An 18,817-nucleotide genomic window follows, 5' to 3' on the forward strand; every position below is an offset into this window, starting at 1 on the left:
TGCCCTGGCTTCTCTCTATCTTTCTCTCTCTCACTCACACACACACACACACACGCACACAGAGCCTGGTCTCTGGCAAAAGGCAGTGAAAAGAGGCTTGTGCACGTTTAAGCCTGTGCGTGCCACTATCGTTGAGATTCACGTGCGCATAGGGACTTGTTTGGAGGTGAGAGCCGGCGGGGTTTATCGCTGAAGATCTGGGGCTGCGGTGCATTCAGCATAATCGATGCTTAAGCACTTTGGTGTGTCTGTGCAGACAGGTAAAAGAAACCCTCTCGCTCTCTGGCATCATGAACACAGCATGTCGGTCTGATTCTAGTGCGTGTAAGCTGGAGGCTCCAGTGTAACAAGTGAGTGTTTGGTTCCTTCATTTCTTATTCTGTTCCTGTTATTCTGTCCGCTCTTCTCTCTCACCACTGATATTCAAGTGTGCACCTTACTCACTAGGTCTAAAAATATTACTGCCTGCATCCATCCACATTCTACCGCATACACCAGGTTCTCACAATCATTTTCTAGTCATTTTTGACATTTTTTTCCTTCTCTCTTGCAAATTAGACGAAATATCACATTCCTTTTAGGAGGTTGAATCTTTAACTCTCTCTCTCACAACACGCTCATTATGGGAATGAGGAACACGTAGCTACTGTACAGTATGTCTAATGTATGTAGTGCTTTTGCTGTGTTGTTAAACTGGATGGTTCTCTAATGGGGAAACTATGTTTCTTTGCATGGTGTATGCATGACAGGAGGAACAAACTTGTCACACATGGGTTACAGCAAGAGGAGTGTGATGTCAAGAGGGTTACATAAGAACCGTGGAGTGGTTGATGCGCTGGAGCGGCTGGATGCAGAGAATATCTGGAGGAAGAATATCATAGGAGCTCTATTGGCTCTAGCCTCAGCTTTGGCAAAAATGTGAGGAGGACGCACAAATCCTTTATTTGCAGCATGTGTCAACTATTGTCAGGTGCTCCTGTCTGAATATGTTGAGGATCCAGTGTTTTTATTTAAAATCGTTATTGTTGTTTCCATGTTGCCTAATGACACACAGGTCGAGTGTGCACGAAAGGAAGCCATGAATAATGTATCAACGGCCATTTAACATGCAAGACTTCCGTGACTGTGTTCAACAAAGAGTATTCCGTGGACACAATACCACTTGTTAAATAGAATCTGGGACACAATGTTGGATATAAGACGTATGCAGTATGCTATAATGAATGGGTGTTAACTTTATCATTCATATTGTGTTAACTGTAATTTAACTTGATGTTATTGGTCCATTTTAAATATTTACACTGATAATTGCACTGTGTAGCCTATACTGTAGGCTCAGTTGTGGTTGCCTCAGTCCTCAGAGTGATCTATCTGAATTATTTCAGCTTTGATCTTCCATTTTGACCAGTCATATTCTACTCAAAGCTTATGTTATGAGTACTTTACTGGGAACTTGCAAAGTAACTGCCTGCAGAAAATAGCAAAATTGACCTCAACCCCAGAAAGAAAAGAATGAAATGGAACTCCTTGAACTGTGACAGAGAAAACAGGCTATGGATGTTGTGGCTCAAGCCCGATTTATACTGCACGATGGACCATGAATTAACTTCACAGTCAGACACTTGGCATCAGCATCAGTGTTGTTTGTCTTGTTGGGGATGACTTCTGAAGCCACAGTGCGAATTGTGAGCGGTGTGCAGGGTAGTGTGTGGGGTTACATTAGCAGCTAATGGGGATGATTAGGGACCATTAGATGTAAAGCTGTCATCATGTTGGGAGGCAAGCCATCTTTAGCAGGTGGCCTTGGTTGGGGATTAGACTGCACTTCCTGAATGCACAGGACCATATGGTTTTCCTTTGTACACAATCTGTTGTGCTCGTCACGTGGCAAATCAAACTGACTCCAAAATCTAAAGTGAGTGTCTCAGAAGCGAGATTCAGGTGACAAACTCATCGACCTGAATCCACTTAGTAACTGTGTTATTGTGTGTTCTGTATTGATGGAATGACTATGATGAGTTAGGGAAACTGTTGGGTAGAACATATAATTTAAAATAAATCTGAGGACAAATACGAGAAAAGTACTTCCTCTGCCTGGCTCTACTTATGTTGGAGAACAGAATGTTCTCTCTGTGTGTTTGTGTGTGTGCGTGCAAACGTGCATGTGTGTGATTTACTGTTCGTATGTAGACTTGACTTGGCTAAGGGCCCTATTTTAGGATAATTGTGTTTTTTGAATAGAAAACAGGGACATTTTATACGGCTGTAATGGCTTGTCATGACTGTCTATAACTGAAAACAACATAGGCTTACTAGGTCTGAAATGTTTAAGACACAAGTAAAGAAACATGGTTGCCTAAGTCCAACCGTTGACAGTTTATTGATAGTTGGTTATAGATAGTTATTAAACAGCAAACTGCAAACTAGAAGATACCACATGTACTGTATACACATAAATGAGGAACAGATATTCAGTTTAAGACTTAATAATAGAGAAAATAAATTATAAATAAATACTGAAACCAGATATAATCATTAAGGAAAGTTTATGCATTTAATATGTGTACTATGTAAACTCTTAATTTCCATTTTCCAGCCATTCAAATAGAGAGAGACTGGCATCAGAGTGTTTTTCTCTGATATTTATCAAATTAAGTCCTGCATCCTGAAATATCAATTGTAATGACGAAAATGTCACTTCTTCAAACATTGATCCACCAAAGCCCTACTTTTTGATGACGGTCTTGTGCCCCAAAAATGTATGTGTGTGATACTACTGTTGAAAGGCAAAGTATAAATGAGGATTAAAAGGTGTCTGTGAGCTTGTAATGGGCTGCATCATACAGAGAGGCCTGCACTCTCTCTCCATGCCTTGAAAGATTAATTGTTAGTATTTAGTGGCGAATGGAACATGTGTCAAGAATAACTGTGAATTACACGCTGCCTTGCCTGCCCATAGCCCTAATTAACCAACCTCTGTTGGCACCATGGGGAGATGCTACTGCTGCTATACAAGAGTACACACGCAAGCACACACACGCGTGCACACGCGTGCACACACAAACACACACACACACACACACACACACACACACACATACACACACACACACACACACACACACACACACACACACTATTATAGAGCGAAAGCTGCATGTTGCTTGTTTTCACAAGAAAGCAAAGGATACTGGAATAAAGTCTTACTGCAAGGGTATTGGAATTAAAATTGAAGGCAAGGGGTGAAACAGGGTTCAAACAACAGCGAGTCCTGGTTTCCATCAGACCATCAATGGCAGGGTGGCTGGCCAGTAGGAGCGGTGGGGCACTCGGGGGGAGGGGGGGGGGGGGATACAGCACTACGGGCATCACTATTATGCATGATCTCTACTGCAGCGATTCAAAAACTTTTTTAACTTTTTAATTTCAAAGACTCCCAGTTTGTAAGTATTAGGCCACTGGCCCCATTTGATGATCAATTTAACACCAAATGTACAGTATGGAATTTGTACTCTCTCAGAGTTACAGACCCGGAAGGGTCCAATAACTCCAATTGGTTCCCAGGCTAACTAACAATTATTTACCCGACGACCCCCTGGAATCCCCCGAGGATCCGTGGAGCACGTTGAGAACCAGTGTTCCGAAAATTCATAAAAACTTAAAACTGGAGGATTTTACTGTGTAGCTTAGAGCATGGCCTCTGAAATGTATTTGAGAACATAATAAGATGTCCTCCCCCCCCACATTATAACATGCCATCGCAAAAGCTAAGACTGCAGCTGATATCTCCTACACAGTATGTGACACAGTGGGTATACGGTCTGCAGGAAAGCAAAGAATTGCTGGAGCTCATTTGACAATCGCCCACAAGTTCTATTCTGAAGCATCTCACTACAGTATCTTTATGTCATGTTGTGATCAGCCTTAAACGTTTTAGGTACTGTATATTATTAACTGGAAAACATCCAGTTTCCAAGTGTGAAATTTACGACTGTCCCATTTATTCTGAAGACTTATGGCCTCTTGTCAGAGCTTGGTTATTCTTTTGGATTAGATATTGATTGACTTGGGCCTACATTCAAACAGAAAATGATTATGCTGACAAGCCTGACAAGTATAGCAGTACAGTAGTTGTTAATTGATATCTTGCTCAACGGTCATGTGTGTCACTTCTGTCAACAGAAGACTAAAACGTAATACAATGCCTCAAATAAGGCAAATAATAACAATAATAAATAAATTAGGAAGTGTCACCTTTCACTTTTCTTTCTCTACCACAGCCACGTCTCCCAGAGCAGCTCCCTGGAGGAGGTTCGTCTGGACGTGGACAAGTTTGTGCCTCCAGCCCCCCGAAAGGTGGAGATGAGACGAGACCCCGTCCTGGGCTTTGGCTTTGTGGCAGGCAGTGAGAAACCGGTGGTGGTTCGCTCAGTCACACCAGGTAATAAAAACAGCTCACTATTCCAGGGCATGTCATAATAGGTGATCATTCTGCGAACTTAGGCAAGCATTCACCGGGAATAGCAGCTCTACAAGCTCACACTGCGTAGTGCCTTGTGGGCTTGCTAAATGAAAAACAATTGTGAAGCGATTTGGTGTAGCGATAAAAAAAAGGATTGGAACAAGTATATACCTCTGGGGGACCGCAGACAACTAAGTACATACTGTATATGAGTGGTTAACACACCAGTGCGCCGTCCCATCCGCGGCTATTATAACCAGAGGCTCTAGTGGAGACAAGATGCAAAAACTGAGCCAGAAAGAAAATCAGCTACAGTGATGAATCATCGATTTTACTCCACCATCATCAACCCCCACAGCCTTGGGCCAGAGTGCAGGAAACCGAGACAATAAAGAAGAATGGTTTGACCTTCTGCAATTTATACCACTTAACTCTTGTTTGGTGTTTGGGCAGGGGGGCCTTCGGAGGGCAGGCTGTTCCCCGGGGACGAGATCATCATGATTAACGATGAGCCAGTCAGTTCAGCGCCCAGGGAGAGGGTTATCGACCTCGTCAGGTACGACAACACACAGAGATGAGATGTCACTTGCCTGCTGCTAGACATGCTGTAGAGATAATTATTAATGCTAATTATGCACATGCTGTCTGAAGTGTTGGACTTGTGAGATGGAAGTTGGAACATTTTTAGCTGCAATCACGCAGCGACTATATGAACCACACCGTCAGTTGGTTGATGATTGTTTGTTCGGTCAGGCCTCATTCACACGTATCAAACACCAATCAAGCTGTTTTTTTAGGCCACCACAATGCTTTTCCAATGGGAGTCACATGGTTTGACCAAACATTTTTGTTTGATCGGGGGGAGGGGCAGAACACCACCAGCAATCAAACACAAATGTTTGGTCAAACCATGTGACTCCCATTGGAAAAGCATTGTGGTGGCCCAAAAAAACGAACAAACACTTGATTGGTGTTTGGTACGTGTGAATGAGGCCTCTTTCTGTTCGTCAGTCGGTCGGTCTGTCTGTCCAAAATGTTTGAATGCAAACTGAGAGCTGGTTGCTTATCACGGATTAGGTGCTTTATAATTTATTTCCTATTGTGTGGTAACTCTTTAGTGTACTGTATGCTTCCTATGCCTCAAACTACCTCCATGAGCGAGCCAATGCATCAATCCCATTGGTTGAGCCATGAACTTGTTGGCCCAAGCTTGCAATACTAATGTTGGCAATCTGTCAAAATTTGCTTCAAAAACCCATCCCGGTCCTATGGGGCTTGACCACATTCTTGACTACCTTCTTTTTTTTCGTGGAATAGACAGAAATCCAATTGCTTTTCCAGAATAAACAAACCCTGTACAGTGTCCGACTTAAAATGTCCTCTCAATACTAATACTGTAATAATAATACAGTAATACTGACAAGAGTAATTAGACATAGTACAGCATTGCACTCACCTGCTAATTCTCTATGATTCACTAGTTTGCCGGTGTACATTTACGCATGTGTGTCATAGATGACGACAGTGGCTCTGAGGGCTCAGTCCTCCTCGCATGACCTGTGTGTGCAGCGGTCTAAACACTAGATGAAATAATTAGGCTATGCCCACATAGAGGACACTGCATCGCAGCAGTGAGTCACAGCCTCGTGACTCCAGATTTGAGGTGATAACCCACTCACCGTGTTGGTTAGGGACAAATGAGCATCGCGCCTGTTGCAGACAGAGCAAGTTCAGTCAGGAAACTCAGTGCAGTTGCTGCCGGCCGTTAATTGGGCCGCCTCTGCGTCAGGTTCTGATTCACATGATTTACTTCATCCAATCACACACTCATTCCACTTTTATTCCCGGCTATTTAGACTGGAAGTTTGCTCTGCTCAATGTGCTTGCTTACCTGCTGCTGCACACTGATACTGCTGCGCTGCTGCCTGCTTAAACTTTTGCTACTCAACCTCCGCCACGCCAGCTACCACCTGTCGTTTTGGATCTGCTGTTTAGGTACGGGGGATTCGGAGTCCCTGGTTGGGTCTGATGTGCTTGATCCCAGTACCTAAAAAGCAGATCGAATTCATCGCTAAACCATAATAAATATATTGCTTTCCATTCTTGAGTTGGCCTGACTGAACTACAATATGACATCACTGCGCCGCAGGGACTCATCCCTCATCAATTTTCACTAACCACCGCGGTGGATAGGTCATCACCTAAAAGTGTATCAGCATCACTGATACAGAATGCTGCTTGTTGTCCATCTCAACAATAACAACCAAACCTCGAGAGAACAATGAAGACATTCAAGACACGTCAAGACAGAACAAGTTTTATGTTCTATGACAATGGAGTTCAGGTTCAATCTATAACGATGTGTTTGCTTGTGTGTGCTTTCTTTCAGGAGCTGCAAGGAGTCTATAGTGTTGACGGTCGTTCAACCGTACCCAGTGAGTTTCAAAGTATTCATTCCAAACACACAGGAGGATTACTGTCTGTCTGTGTGTGTGTGTGTGTGTGTGTGTGTGTGTGTGTGTGTGTGTGTGTGTGTGTGTGTGTGTGTGCGCCTACGTGTTGTGTGCGTACGTGCATGCAGTGAACTGTACCCATATCCATGTGTCTGTGGTATGCTGTAAGATTGGCTGCTAACTCCAAGAGATGAGAGCTCAAACACTGAACTCCTTAAAACAATATTTTGTCCCCCACATCAGAGCCTACTGTACAAAAAGAGCCCATATTGAACCTGCCATGTCAACATTTACTACAGTAGCATCAGTGATGCTGCTGCTGCATGATTCCATGCAGCAACTCATGGAATAATTCTTAGCAGGGGAGTCTGAAGAACCACAAAAAATATCAAAACATTAACTATTATGTTGTTACGTTTCTATTATACAAACAAAACAAAGAATAGTCAGTTCCACAGGACAGAGGAACCAGAAGAATTACTCTTTCTAATCCTGACTGTAATTGCCTTCATTCACCAGACATGGCTAAGTAATCTCAATGACACTGCACCAGAGGGAGTGTCCCTCATCTCATGAATGGCCACTTTAATCATGACAGTAGAATACAGGCTGGAGAAATGGGAGGTTCTAATGAAAACGCTTATGTTCAAAGGACGTGAGTGTGTCCTTGCATCCTACTGTATAGCGCCATAGAAGTGCATGACTCATCACCCATGACTGCAGCATCTCTGAAGGGGACAATTTTGCGTTAACCACTTTCACCCTGGCATCCCTAATTTGGGCATGTTATTAGAGCCAAGTTTAAAAGAAATAGTCAAAAATAGTCAAAACATTTCAGAGATTTTCTAAAATGTTTTAAAAATTGCAGATATACAATCTCACAACAAGGTACCGGTACATTGTGTTGTGAACTTGTAGATCATTTTTTATTTTATACGCCATCGTACAAAGTATAAAATAGGGCTTAAGTGGTAAAGGAAGCCTAATTTATACTTCATTGTAACCGCATCTGTTTCCGGAAGAAAGAAAAATCAACTAAATGCAGCACATCAGTTAATCTTGGTGAAAGAAAATAACTGAGCGGCCTATAGTTTAGGCTTAACGGTGCTTTTTCCTTTGTGTTTTTCACCCCCTTTCTTAAGTCACCCAAATCTGCCTTCATCAGTGCAGCCAAAAAGGCCAAGTTAAAGTCTAATCCTGTTAAAGTCCGCTTTGCTGAAGAAGTCATCATCAACGGCCAGGTCCCAGTAAGTCCACGGAACACAGATTCATTCTCTACAGTACACATCAAAGGTTGCACACAGGGGACATTCACAACTGCCTAATTTATGCTCTGTTTTATGGCTGTCGTGCGCCGAAAATAGCTAATCTACAAGCTCACAACGACAACGTGTTGCATGCGTGATGCATCGTGAGCTTGGGTCGACTATTTTTGGCATGCAACACTAACGTACAATGTATAAAGTATAAATCTGGCACGGCTCTGACTGGAACCCTTAAAGCTGCTTAGTGGCTTCAGTAAAATAGAAAGAATTGCACACACAATAAAAATCAATACTATCTACTGCTGTCTCCTTCCCTCCTCCACTAGCCTAAGTCTTCCCATCAACTGCTGCTTCCAAACACACTGATATGATATGGAGTCGATGTGGGTATAACAGACAGACAGACAGACAGACAGACAGACAGACAGACAGACAGACAGACAGACAGATTCCTTATTTACTGGATGATTCACATAAAGCATTATGCTGTATATACTATATAATTTATGCATAAAATATACAGTATTGTGGAAACATTCACACAATCACCGATTTGGTTTATTATTGAGATACTATACTGTAGATTATTATAACATAATATTTACCTATATTTTGGTGTATAGTAAACACACAGCAACACACGGCCACCTTCACTGTCTTTGAATGTTCAATAATTGTCTCTCAAGAAATCTTTTAATTTAGCCCTCTGACACTAGAATAATGTAATCCACTAATCAATAACAATAGAAACAGTGTAATCCACTAATCAATAACGTGATTTATGTCTCTACTCACATTCTATCACCAGGAAACAGTGAAGGACAACTCCCTTCTCTTCATGCCAAATGTTCTTAAGGTGTACCTGGAGAATGGGCAGACTAAATCCTTTAAATTCGACAGCAACACATCCATTAAGGTAGGTGCTGCGAGTTCCTGGGGTTCACTGTGAGATGCTCTGACAGTACAACCAATCAGGGTTCATTTTCAACTGTGTTCTTGTTCCATAAGTGCAATGTGCTCAAAAGTAAGCTCCTTTTAATCATACTTGTCTACTAAGTCCTATCTAGAATACTAGCTATCCGCGAGGGCCCCTGTATTATTGTTTTGTCTTTTTGACCTATATTTAACACAATCAACAGCCAATGAAGGGCCCCAGGAGCCCTTGTCAGGGCCTCAAACCCAGTACTGCGCGGTCCAGGCCCCTGAGAGCCAAGGGCCCCTGGGCCACGACCCAACCGACCCAATGGCTAATTTGGCCCTGTTTCTACCAGACGTTCAAGGTTCTTCAGCCCTGTGGTGTGTGTGTGTGTGTGTGTGTGTGTGTGCGTGTGTGATAGAGAGAGAGAGAGAGAGAGAGAGTCCGCAGCTTATCTTGCATACTACTCAGAATCAGCGACGGCCTCATATTTCTTGTGCACGCTGACGGCAGGCCTCAATTTTCAATCTGCAATGTTTCTAATCGGTAAACAACAATGTCATTTTTAGAAATAATAGCAGAGCAATCGTCCCTCCAGGCCATGGTATAAGCTTCCCGCCAGGCTACCAATTACAATGCTCTTGTTCTCCTTCAGGGTTATTGGATGTCCTGACTGACTCCCGGAATTAGCCGGGATTAGCAGAGATATCATATTTGTTTATGCTGTATACGTGGTCACAACATCCTGCACATGTGCTTGTACGTGTGGAAGTGACTGCAAATGCATATATGTTGCACATGTGGTATTAATAATGAATCGATCTGTCTGTGTTAAAGGATGTCATCCTGACCCTGCAAGAAAAGCTATCCATCAAGGCCATCGAGCATTTCTCTCTGATGCTAGAACACAGGGCTGAGGGTTCCGCCAGCAAACTCATGCTCCTGCATGAGCAGGAGATGTTATCTCAGGTGAGACTTCCGTGAGTTAATAGGATATTAGTTCTCCCTTCACATTACAGTGTAATTGTTTTTTGACCTGTATTCATAGTTACTGAGGACAAAATGTGATTGAATCAGGAAAGGTCAGAGAGCAATGGATAATACCATGCAGGTCCATTGTCACCTAAATTAAAAATGTTATGCATCATTCCTGCATCCAATTAAAAGTACATGTACTCCATAAAATAGCGCACCCAATGCGTTAAACCCTCACTTGCTGAACAGTGGTGTTCGTACTTCAGGACAACATCCTGTGCCTAATGATTTTTTTTAAATTTATGTTCTAGGTGACAAAGAGGCCAGGGTCCAACACGATGAAATGCTTTTTTCGCATCAGCTTCGTTCCAAAGGACCCTATAGATCTGCTCAGGAGAGATGCAGTAGCATTTGAGTACCTCTATGTTCAGGTGAATATCAACAGATCCGTGTTTCTAGTCTGTGATGAGTCTATATTTATTCACATGCATTAATAGGTTTTTGTGTTGTGCTCTTGCATAAATATAATCTTGACATTTAATAAATAAATAGGAGCTTTTGAAAGTCACTTGGAGCGGAGCTCCGCAGCCCTACAATCTGTGTTATATTAACATGGGCTTGGCGGTCAGTAAGAGGTAAGCGTGTCCTGTCCTCACCCTCTCTGTCTCCTCCAGAGCTGTAATGACGTGGTGTTGGAGAGATTCGGGTCAGAGCTGAAATACGACACAGCCCTCCGCCTGGCTGCCTTGCAGATGTATATTCTCACCATCAATACCAAGCAGTCCCAGAAAGTCTCTCTGAAGTATATCGAGTAAGTGGTCAACGGGTTGGTCGAGGCATTTAGCTCACTGTCAGTCCTGTTTAGGGCTGCCTTATCTAGAAACAAATGTCAGAATGTTTAAACCTTTCGAACTGACTAGAGAACAATATGAACCTATTCTGGCATCAGTTAATCAATGCACGTGCAAGTCGTGCATTGATTAACTGTAAGTAACAAACTGACTAGACTAGACTGCATGGTGCTGAGGGACCCTCTCTCTAATCAGTATGGATTCTAATTCTGCAGGAAGGAGTGGGGTCTGGCGCTGTTCCTGCCTCCCGCAGTCCTGTCTAGCATGAAGGAGAAGAACATCAAAAAAGCCCTGACTCACATCCTCAAAAGCAACCAGAATCTGGTGCCACCTGGCAAAAAGGTACAAAGCATACTGTATCTCTCTCTCTCTCATTACCTCTCACACACTGCTTATGTTAAAAAATATTGCGCCATAGTGCATCTCAACAGATTCATGACTACCCCCTGGTGGACAGTGTTATAATGCTGATTTGAGACAAACAGCAGTGTGCAGTGTTATTTGTGGCACAATCATTTAATATATTTTGTTTACTTCCCGTTCCAGCTAACGGCCTTACAGGCAAAAGTGCACTATCTGAAATACCTTAGTGACTTGAGACTGTACGGAGGACGTGTGTTTAAATCCACACTTCTGGTAAATGAACACCTCTTTGTTTTATTCATCTGATTTATGAGCCGTGAAATAATGGAATATCATATTGCACATAATTCTACGTCCAAACAAAAACAAATTTACTTTTGGTTGTTGTCTCTCTCCCTGTTGTTTATAGCAAGGAGAGAAGCATACGGAAGTGACTTTGCTGGTGGGCCCCAGGTATGGAATCAGCCACGTGATCAACACCAAAACCAACCTTGTGGCCCTCTTGGCTGACTTCAGTCATGTCAACCGCATTGAAATGTACACGGAAGATGAGAGGACGATCAGGGTGGAGCTACATGTTTTGGATGTGAAGGTACTGTCGTTTTAAAATTTGCTGTATGAATTTCAATTCAATTCAAACTGTATTCTAGACACACAGGGGGTCCATAGAGTATATACAAATCATCAACATCACATTACCAGAAAGACGCCCTGAGGGCGAGAAGCGCCCTCGCCCTCCGTGCACGCATCCGCCTGGGTGACGGCAGACTGCTGGGCGAGCACTGGCGCTTTGGCATGGGGGGTCAGATCAACATATGGAATTAATTCTGTACTGGCCATATATGGAGCGTGTATTGAGTGTACAGGGTTTGATGAGGTCAGATCAACATAATGCAATGTCAGATCAGGACGGCTCCATAAATGGAGATCTGAGGGTGGCAGTGGGGGCAGTGTTTTGAGTGTACAGGGTATGATGAGGTCAGATGGAATGAATTCTGTATTGGCCATATATGGAGCGTGTCACGAGGCGTGACGGACGGACTGACTGACTGGCAACGGACTGACTGGCAACAAACCTAAAATAGCAAATGTATGACACACACACATACACACACACACTCACACACACACAAGGTTTTGCAATAATACTTTAGACTTACGCAAAACAAAAGTCATTATAGCCTTAATTATTGTGCGGTTGTGCTCTCCCGTTCCCGTGTTCTCACTGTTGTCTGCTTATCTCCCTTTTTCACAGCCCATCACTCTGTTAATGGAGGCTGTTGACGCCATGAATCTGGCCTGCCTGACTGCTGGCTACTACAAATTACTAGTGGACTCCCGACGCTCAATCTTCAATGTGGCCAAAAGCAACTCGGACAATAAATTAACAAGTATGTCTACATTGATGAACTGTAACATCTCTCTTTTAAAAAGCCGCCTTCTATAGTACATGTCAGCAGCGTGTCACAGCTTCCATCAGCCATATTGTACATAAGGATGGACCATTTATTTTCCGTTAATGAATTTATTTTGAGATATTGCGTTTTCTCATTCAAATGTTATCGAACTTGAATAGTGAGTCAATATTGGTTAAACATTTTTGTGTAGTGAAGTAGTCTTCGTCATCATGTAACACATGTTCTGCTCAACCTTTAATTTATACGCACTTTAAACAGAGAGAGGTCATTTGCAACAATGTCCACAGCTGATGTACTGTACGACCGCCTAGCCATCTGCTTTACTTTAGCGCCATTGTCAATCAGTTGGTGTCCTACAGTACCTCATAACACCAGGGTCAAAGGTTCTCGGATTGTAACTACAGAATTAATTAAAACTCAATAATAAAGTAACTTGGGCAAAAATGAACGACGCAATGATATATAAAGTTGATTTTCATATCTAAGGCGTTCTCAAAAATCAAACCAACATTATTGAATGCTGTGCTAACATGATGACAGACCACCTATATGGTCTTTTAAATTAACCCTATAGCATCCCTATTCTGGGCATGTAATATACCTTTACTATCGTTAATCTGGATAGGATGAGACGTGTGAATGTGCAATAACTCTGTTTTTTGGCTTCCTCAATGCAGGCAACGAGGCAAGAGGAAAGCAGAACTTCCGGGCCATTGAGTGTACGTACAGCATGCCCTATCAGGGATATGAGGATCGAGGGAACCAGAGGTACAGCCGGGACTTCTCCGACCGGGAGTGTGAATACCTGGACCATGGGAGGTGTGAGGGGGAAGCGCCACCCGTCTACATCACTGAGATCCACCAGCCACAGCACATTGTTCACGTGTCGGAGAGAGCAGAGCGATGTCGAACCCCTCATGCCCAGCCTTCTCTTAATGTCCCCAGGCCCAAACCCCAGGACTCCTCCCGGAGCGCCAAGGTCTCCTTCATATTTGGGGATCCCCCTTTGGACAGTGTAAACCCACAGAACCTGGGCTACCAGAGACTGATGGACGAGAGTCCGGAGATCCTGCACGACCACAGCCCAATGTACAGCCACCTCGGGGAGGAGTATAAGATGATGGACACCATGGAGGACGGAGAGGGCTACCAATATGCAGCCAAAATCTTTAGCCCCGCCGAATGCATCGAGGAGCCCTTGCTGCGGGACATCTGCTACGCCGAGACCACGGACGACGCAGAGGATGACGACGACGTCAGCTGCGAGGAGGACTCGGTGATGATGAGCGACATCGACAAGCCCACGTTCCTCTCGCTCTCCGGGTCGAGCGACGACATCATCGACCTGACCTCGCTCCCGCCGCCGCCAGAGGGCACCGACGAGGAGGACAACGACGTGCTGTTGCACTCTCTCAACCTGGCCATCGCTGCTCCTCCCCCGGGCTTCAGGGACAGCTCCGACGAGGAGGAGCAGGGGCCCGGAGCCCGGGCGGGCCACGGCGATATCCCCGTGTCTCTCATAGACTCCGTACCCAGCCAGGGAGCAGAGGGCCCTGAGGAGCCTCTGGACGATGCCGTGGTGTCCACGTTGCAGGCCCTCGAGGACCTTGCCGCATCCGAGGACCAGAGCGCCGCGCAGTCAGAAAGTAGCACAGGTTCTTCTTACACTATTGTAACGTTTATCCATTAGCACAACTGCACTATATGTACCAGCCATTCACTTTTGATTTGTTGCTGTTGATTATTTTCTCTTTTTTTTTGCAATAAAGCCCATTTTGTTTTATGTTTCCACATTGTGTGTGTAGTGCTTCATTCATTTGACATGCATATACTGCAGTATTCATTTCTGTATCACTCATGTTGTGGAGTTTCGTTATTTTGTGGTATTTTGTGTTATATTATTTTATCCCATTTGATTTGTCATTCATATTTTGTATAAATGTTCTCGCTGTTTATTATATCATCTGCTCTAATCTATGATTTGCACACAATGTAATTTGATGTCATATTTAACTAGATCATTTAGGATTGTTACAACAATTTGATTATGAACTAATACTGCAGCGTTACCTCCAGATTTAACCACCACATTTACTAACTTGAATGTCATTATTACCAATTCACACTACAAATGAAGTCCCTGTCTTCCTCTTATGTACCTCAGATTAAGTTGTTAATGAGGTGTTTGTCTTTCTGTGACACACAGGTGTAGAAATATCGCGAGCCTTTAGTCCAGAGTCCTCCTCAGATTCAGGCAACGAGACCAACTCCTCTGAGATGACAGAGAGTTCAGAGCTGACCGCTGCTCAGAGGCATGCGGACAGCCACTTGAGGATGCACGTAGCCACGGTGGAAGGATACCATAACCTGTGCGAGGAAAAAACTGAGTTTGTTGCACCGAACAAGGGCGAAGCAGAAGCCATACATTACAACCCTCTGGAGCCTTGCGGGGACGAGGCCAAGTCACCTCCTGTCTCCTCCACCCAGATTGTTCACTCTGATGGCGGTGAGATGGAGCCAGAGACCATGGAGACAAAGTCACTCACCGAATACTTCACTAAGCTGCACATGGGCTCAGTAATGAGCCGCCAGACAAGAAAACAGAGGGAGACAGAGAGTAGGATCCAGGGAGATTCCTGCGAGCCGGCTGATAGAGCCCACGCTAACCCCAGAAACTCATTTAAAGAAGAGTCTTCTCAGTACACTGCATTCACTGTGATAGATTCTCATTACATGAATCAGCTTGATTTGGGGAGAACTCCATTTCGAGAGAGGCATCAGAAATGGCAGAGAGTGCCTGGAAACAAAATGGGAGAGAGTGTCTCTTCAGAATGTGGGGGTGACTCACACCCCCACATTCAGGAGACAGAGAGGTTAACAATGAAGGGAGAGAAACAGGAGTTAAATCCCCATTTGCATTCCTCTGCCCAAGGGCCCCACGGTGCAGACAATGGCAACTCACAGAATGACGAACAGCAGCCAGGCAGGACTCTGTCATCTGAGCAAGACGTCACGCGCATATACGAGTACCACCTAAGCAAGCGCATGTTATCGATGCAAAGTGAGGCCACCCACTCTCTGCAGAGCTCACAGTGCTCCTCCATAGACGCAGGCTGCAGCACGGGCAGCAGCAGCTGCGTGACTCCCATGGATTCGCCCCTGTGCGCTGTGGAGAATGTGAACTTATTGTCAGACTCTCAATCTCTCAAGGGGCTGGGCTATGTGGCTGCCGAGGAGAAGCCCTATGGCCCCCCTGCAGTCCTGTGGAAAGCAGGCCATCCCATGGACCCCACGCTGCTGAGAAAGATCCATGCAGCCACTAGTGCTGAGCCTGGGTTTGGGGCCGGACGGGAGGGCAGCCATCGGATGCCCAAGATAAAAGAAACTACAGGTACAACTTCTCTTTGATCTGTGGTGGTGTCACACAGTGGAGAACTTGCTACATGTTGTAATGCAGCTGTAATAGTTCTCAAAATCCTTCTCAAAGAGTATAAACCATATAAATAAGGTGGCCTATAATCCTTCTCGCACCTGACCCAGTTCGAATCCAACCAGAGGCACTTTACTGCTTGTCTCCTCTGTTTCCTGTATTCTCTGTTCACTGTCCTATCTGAAAAAGAAAAATATAAAAAGTGTGTGTGTGTGTGTGTGTGTGTGTGTGTGTGTGTGTGTGTGTGTGTGTGTGTGTGTGTGTGTGTGTGTGTGTGTGTGTGTGTGTGTGTGTGTATATATATATATATAGTAATGTATTTATCTTGGGGAGTATTTTCTGAACCTTTAATCGATATATATACAATGGAGAGACAGGAAACACATTTTTTTTTGCCATCTGAGCACACGTGGTATGTGCCCTTAACACTCGGCTAGCAGGTTTCTCCATCAACAAAAAAGAATGTCTATAGCTTTAACATGTTTTACTCTAATGATTAGCAGAAAGGGACTTTAGAGATGAAAGTGTATATGAACAGAGTGATGCTTAACAATTCTTTGTCTTTCTACTACCCCTAGTGTAGCTTGCGCACAACTGCAGATGGCTGGGGAAGAAGACTCATCCTTAGTCCTCAGTAATGAGATTAACGCCGCCACAAATGCCACGTCACCATCATCATTACTGAGCAGCACAGAGCCTGATGGGCTGACACAGAGCTGCCCCGAGATCCATCCACACGTCCTGACTTTCCCCTCTACCATACCCCCATGTGACCCGAGCACAGGCAGCCTCAGGAAAGCGCGCAGGGTCCAGAAGCTGAAGAGGAGCTGGAGCACCATGGCACCAGCAGGCTCCAGGAGCTTCGAAGCACTGTTAGAGAAGACCAAAGCCACACTTACGGGGAAGAGTGGCGGGCAGAACGTCCAGTCCCAAGATTCCCCTAAACTAGAGAGGAGGTTCTCAGCCAAAACCCTGCCGAAAAGCTGGTCACATGGTTCAGTTGCCTCACACTCGTATGGGAGACGACTCTTCAGAGGGGCTTCTATGATGTTGCCAGTGTCGGCAACACCAAGACCAGATGAAGGAACATGGACATGCCGCGGGACATTCAGTCGCTGTTTCCTAAGGAGAAAGATGAACACAGTAGATGACGGAGAAGACAAAGAGAGGGCTGCTTGTCTCATGTTCTCTGGTGAGCAAACGCCACAGCGTATCAGACCCACCCTCGGTGCCAAGGCAAACCATGCAGTCTCAAAAGAGGACTTTAAAGCTGAACAATCCGACGTGGCCACTGCGATGACTAGTAGTGACATGAGCCTCAAAGCAAGACTAGCTCACGTGAACGACATGAAGGGAAAAACCTACAGCCTCCCAGCGGGTTTTGCAGCTGCACGGAGGGACGCACTGGAGATGATCAGCCTGGTGCGCTCCAGTGTTAGCCAGCTGTCCAGGGGCGAGAGGCCCGAGGACGGTAAAGGTGACCCGGAGAAGTTTTCTCTGCTGCTATCCGTGCAGGCCAAAGCACTGGGCGGCGCCTGCAGTCAGATGGCCCTGGAGCACAGCAGTCCAGAGGAGCTACTGCTTACTCTGACACACAGCTTCCACACACTCTGCTGCCTAACACAAGCCTGCATGTCGCTGGTGGAAGGCCTCAACATGGAGGCCCAGCGCCGGGAGGTGGTAGCCAAGGTGGACGAGGTTGTCATGAACTATGTGTGTTTGCTGAAGGCTGCTGAGGCGGCTTCGGGAAGCGCCACCAATGACCAAAGTGTGAATGCATTGACACATCACTCAACCGCCATGTCTGCTATTATCAGCGCACTAATTCACTCACTGAAGACACTGCTAAACAAATGAACTGTTGTGTTGCTCTGATTATTGATTTCAAAGCCATAGGTTAAAAGAGACATGGGTTAAGAAGCCAACCAATGTGAACAGCTGTGATAAACCTTGCCTTGTGTATACAGTATTTTATTATGTAAAGTTAAAAGACAAAATAATATATACGTGTGTACATACATATATATACACACGTGTATGTATGTATTTATATCTATATATATATGTGTGTGTGTGTGTGTGTGTGTGTGTGTGTGTGTGTGTGTGTGTGTGTGTGTATGTACAGTATGTATGTATGTATGTATGTATGTATGTATGTAAAGAGATTGTATGAATGAAAAGAGATTATGTTAAGCGGTCTATGAAAACTTGAGTATATTATCTATTATGACCTAATTATTTTACAGATTTACTGATGACCTCTTAGGTATTATAATGTACACCATGAAACCTACATAGTATATAGTATACATGGATTATTGATCATAACAAATACTATGTTGAAAATGACATAACATAAAACTGCTCTAGACAAATCACTGCACAGACAAGTCATGATTAAACAAAAAATATTTATATAGCCAAAATTGGAGGTTTGTTTTTCATTTGAGGCATTCATCATTAATTTATGAATACTTTGCACATGATCACTAGTATGTTTATGTTCACATTTGTCAGAGCCATAAGATATTAAAACCTTTGAAAATTGCAACCTTATGGACTGGACATTACTGTCTTGTATTTTCATTTATTTGAATTATACTTCATTCATTTGTGATACTTCAATCAAATTGTTTTCCAATAATTACAGTACCCCATTGCATCTAAATTCAGAGTTACATTTC

At 44.1% G+C, this 18,817-nt stretch overlaps 1 protein-coding gene across 1 annotated transcript in view; it reads left to right on the top strand.

Moving 5' to 3' along the window:
* The window catches only part of LOC308330634 (FERM and PDZ domain-containing protein 4-like), a gene marked incomplete at its 5' end in the record, with an annotated part of 28,920 nt that extends 10,407 nt beyond the window's left edge, over positions 1 to 18,513 (top strand). Inside the window, 15 exons of the mRNA XM_080785585.1 lie at positions 4,281 to 4,441; positions 4,916 to 5,018; positions 6,852 to 6,897; positions 8,058 to 8,162; positions 8,989 to 9,096; positions 9,934 to 10,065; positions 10,383 to 10,502; positions 10,746 to 10,882; positions 11,138 to 11,264; positions 11,469 to 11,558; positions 11,695 to 11,877; positions 12,541 to 12,676; positions 13,381 to 14,358; positions 14,910 to 16,094; positions 16,717 to 18,513. Of these exons, the coding sequence (XP_080641711.1) occupies positions 4,281 to 4,441; positions 4,916 to 5,018; positions 6,852 to 6,897; positions 8,058 to 8,162; positions 8,989 to 9,096; positions 9,934 to 10,065; positions 10,383 to 10,502; positions 10,746 to 10,882; positions 11,138 to 11,264; positions 11,469 to 11,558; positions 11,695 to 11,877; positions 12,541 to 12,676; positions 13,381 to 14,358; positions 14,910 to 16,094; positions 16,717 to 17,990 (4,885 nt within the window). The 3' untranslated portion in view covers positions 17,991 to 18,513. The remainder of the gene's footprint in view (positions 1 to 4,280; positions 4,442 to 4,915; positions 5,019 to 6,851; positions 6,898 to 8,057; positions 8,163 to 8,988; positions 9,097 to 9,933; positions 10,066 to 10,382; positions 10,503 to 10,745; positions 10,883 to 11,137; positions 11,265 to 11,468; positions 11,559 to 11,694; positions 11,878 to 12,540; positions 12,677 to 13,380; positions 14,359 to 14,909; positions 16,095 to 16,716) is intronic.
* Between the last annotated feature and the right edge of the window lie 304 nt (positions 18,514 to 18,817).

The sequence above is a fragment of the Protomyctophum bolini genome (genome assembly GCF_963924005.1).
Source record: "Protomyctophum bolini genome assembly, chromosome: 16".
Taxonomy (NCBI): Eukaryota; Metazoa; Chordata; class Actinopteri; order Myctophiformes; family Myctophidae; genus Protomyctophum; species Protomyctophum bolini.